This window comes from Vollenhovia emeryi, unplaced genomic scaffold (genome assembly GCF_000949405.1).
Source record: "Vollenhovia emeryi isolate VEMERY1.0 unplaced genomic scaffold, V.emery_V1.0 DF939322.1, whole genome shotgun sequence".
NCBI lineage: Eukaryota > Metazoa > Arthropoda > Insecta > Hymenoptera > Formicidae > Vollenhovia > Vollenhovia emeryi.
The window spans coordinates 42,834-46,800 of NW_011967044.1; the positions used below are offsets into that span (position 1 = coordinate 42,834).

The 3,967-nt window shown below is 36.3% G+C and overlaps 1 protein-coding gene across 1 annotated transcript in view; it reads left to right on the plus strand.

The window, feature by feature from the left end:
- Positions 1 to 3,967, plus strand: part of LOC105558684 (multiple C2 and transmembrane domain-containing protein 1) — a 42,419-nt gene that overhangs the window by 27,702 nt on the left and 10,750 nt on the right. Inside the window, exons 7-10 of the mRNA XM_012006506.1 lie at positions 178 to 326; positions 992 to 1,394; positions 2,387 to 2,529; positions 3,240 to 3,599. Coding sequence (XP_011861896.1) covers positions 178 to 326; positions 992 to 1,394; positions 2,387 to 2,529; positions 3,240 to 3,599 — 1,055 coding nt within the window. The remainder of the gene's footprint in view (positions 1 to 177; positions 327 to 991; positions 1,395 to 2,386; positions 2,530 to 3,239; positions 3,600 to 3,967) is intronic.

The following is a 3,967-nucleotide window of genomic DNA, read 5'->3' on the forward strand; positions in this document are numbered from 1 at the left end:
TAAACGAGGATTCAGAACACGGGCCTAAAACTTTAGCAATAAAAGGACCTAATCGTTTAACTCTGTTAGTTGACGCACTTGTTGTCTTCAGTATGCAATAATTATATTGTAGCACAAATTCTACACTAGCCTTCCCGGCGATAATTTTATTTAGCGTCCCATTTTTCCACATTGCAGTATTTCCAGAAGACTAATCGATTGGCGGACGTGAATAGACGATTGAAATCGCAGATATGGAGTTCGGTGGTGACGATTGTGCTCGTCGAGGCAAAGAATTTGCTGCCGATGGACATAGACGGTTTGTCGGATCCTTATGTGAAATTTCGGTACCTAAGATTTTATACTATAAAATGAAACGCATCGTTCAATTATTCCGATTACTTTTTGTCGTTAGTGGATGCGATATCTTCAGTTTGAATATCGCTTTGAAATTTGCCCGGGAGAAATCCACATTGTCTTACTTTCACATTGTTTCTTCACTAATTGCTTGTTAAAAACTTTGTGACATTTTTTTAATTAAAGTAATTAGCTTAATCACGTTATGACGCTCCACCCGATTACATTCATGTTTATTATTCACTTTTGTGAAATTTTACTTCTACCTGCAGTTAGTAAACTTGTATTAGTGAGATTTTTTTTAAAAGCGCGTTTTAATAAATTTTTACCAGTCCATTCTTTATTTTTTTTATTGGTTTATTATTTTACTTTATTTCACATATTTTTAATTATTTAAAATATACGCTATACGTAAACGTGCGTAAATGTAAGTTGACATTACAATTAATTATTATTAATATAATTTATTTATTATTATTGATATTACATTAATATCGAATTTGCTTTTTATCGTAGAACGAACGTTATTCTGTTCTTGACGTCATGGTAAAATTTAGTGGAATGTAATCTCGGGGATATTAGCGATTCAAGCCGCGGTCGTTTGTACCGCAAAACTTGTGCTATAAAAACTAGAGTCCTGCATCCTGATTTGCAGACTGGGCACGGAGAAGTACAAGTCGAAAGTCATTAACAAAACGTTGAATCCAATTTGGCTGGAGCAGTTTGACCTCCACCTCTACGAGGACCCGTATCTGGGACAGGAGTTGGAGGTGACGGTTTGGGACAGAGATAAGCATCAGGACGATCTGATGGGCAAGACGGTGATCGATCTGGCGACTCTCGAGCGAGAGACCACGCATCGGCTGTCGCGCGAGCTCGAGGACGGCTCGGGCGATATCTTTTTACTCTTGACGATAAGCGGCACCACAGCCAGCGAGACAATCAGCGATTTGGCCGCGCACGAGGAAACGCCGGTGGAACACGCACAATTAGTCCAACGATACTCCGTTATGAACACTTTAAAGAGGGTACGCGACGTAGGTCACCTGACAGTCAAGGTAATTAGAAACGATTGGTATTGGTTGCTCATGCGTTAGCGCGTTAACGTGCCAACGTTGCAGTGTCAACTTTGTTAGAATGTCGAGAGAGCGCGAAGTAAGAATGGTAATAATTAATGTGCAGGACGCTCCCGAAATAGGTCACCAAATTTTGAGCCATTCCGCTCACGTCGAAAACGAAGGAAGGTTCTAACATATTTATAGGACTAAAAATTCATCTTTGTTAAACTGTAATTGCCTTTGTCCGCGGTAAAATTGTCAAAGTTTGGCGATCTAGTTCGTGGATTGCGCTGTATAATAATTTTAGCAAAAGATTCATTTATGTTATGAAATAATAATTTTGGCAAATTATATACAATGTACTTTGCATATCGTCGTTGCGCAAAAGCAAAAGGACAAGCTTTATTTTTCAATATTATGACGTGCTTATTTATCGACTTTTTAAAGTGAATAAAAAATGCGCTGCTTTTTCGAGTTAAGATGTTAATAATTCGAAAGAACTTCTTTAATCAGTTTCAATGTCATAATACGAGAAACAAATATGATTTAGGCTGTGTTGAAACTGTATTAGTATTGTTAGTTACGCAATTAAATTAACATTTAACGTCTAATTGCTTTGTATATAACCTTCTAACACGAGCAAAATTCGTGCTTTTGTTAAAAATGTATTGAAGCCAGTGATGAAATTAGTTTTATTAATAACAATTACTTCGAAATGAAATAATACTCGAAGTAAAAATAATTGCTCTACCATTTTAATTGTTATGTAAATTGTTCTAAAAATTACTTCGATATTAAATAATAATCAAAGTAAAATAATTGCTTCATAAATTTATCCGCGTCTTTTTATTTATAATAATTTAATAAAAAGGCTTGAAAATCATTTTTCACGCAAGGCTTTTACATCGATAATCTAAAATAAAATAAACGAACGTTTTAATAAATTTCATATTACGGATGTCTGTTTTTAGATTAGTTCATGTTCTTTGCAGGTTTACCGTGCACAGGGTCTCGCAGCTGCCGATCTCGGTGGTAAAAGCGACCCCTTCTGCGTTCTGGAACTCGTGAATTCTAGATTACAAACGCAAACGGAATACAAGACACTCGCGCCGAATTGGCAGAAAATTTTCACTTTGTGAGTTACGTCTTAAGCACAATGTCATTAATTATTTTTAATGAAGTTATTGATACACGCAGAAAGGTCTTCTATTATGAGATAGGATTCTAATATGAGACAGTAGGTTTTCAACCTCCAAATTCAATCGCAAATCTTTTTCGTAACAATTACACAATCTAACAATCAATTTTCCACTAAACGGATTTCACTCCAAGGGCAATAAATTCACGGTGGAGCCAAAAGTGACGCCTATTCATTTAGCAGAAACCCTGCTGTCCCATATTAGGAGCCCAATATGATAGGGGACTTTTCTCTACTATTCTAGGGAAAAAATGGAAATACCTCGTTATATGTGTCTGAATCTGTAATATCTAATTATGTCCAATTCTAAAATCATCAGATCTTTAAAGGTCTGACACTTTTATTGAATATTTAATGTTATTATCTATTGAGATCTAATTGTGTTCTCGTGGGACATTTAATTAGAGATTTAGTTAGATCGACATAGATAACGTCGAACATTCAAGGAAAGTGTCAAGTCTCTGAGGATCTGATGATTTTTAGAATTGGATCTCATAATTAGATATAATATTATATGACTGAGATACGTGTAATGAGATTTTTCCATTTTTCACGAGTAGGTAATAGCTAGAATTCGGACATGACGCAAGGATCATCAGCTCGCGCCATTGAAACGTAATTGAGAATAAATTTGGTTGTTCCAATAGTAATGTAAAGGACATCAATTCCGTCCTGGAAGTGACGGTGTACGACGAGGATCGAGATCACAAGGTGGAGTTTCTGGGGAGGGTGGCGGTACCGTTGTTGAAAATTCGTAACGGCGAGAAACGATGGTACGCGCTGAAGGACAAGAAATTGCGGGGCCGCGCCAAGGGCAACTATCCGCAGATTCTTTTGGAAATGACTGTTATATGGAACATATTCAGGGCGTGCATTCGGACGCTTAATCCGAAGGAAAAGAAATACATGGAGCCGGAGGTGAAATTCAAGAGACAAGTCTTTCTGCGAAATGTTCTCAGGCTCAAAGCTATCATCGTGATATTCATCGACATAGGAAAGTACATACAGTGAGTGTGACTTTTATTCGAATTGCAGATATAGAATTTCATCTTTCCAATCCTGCGTGATATGTAAAACCCGGGACGAAAATGGAACATATCTAACGTTTCGTCGGTAGCGAAAATTACGACACACGTTACATCGTTTAAAAGAAAAAAAGTTTTTCCACTGTTAAATCAAATTAAAGCCGTAGAATCAAAGTTAATCAAATTAAGTAGATTTCTAACTAATTCTTCTCTGGAATATCTTCTCGATTTCTTCTAAATGCAATAAAACAATTTTTTTCACTTCATTCCTTCTAGCGAAGAGAATTGTGGCCTAAGCTAAAATACATTCTACAGTTTATGTCAATCAAATTAAAGCCGTAGAATCAAAC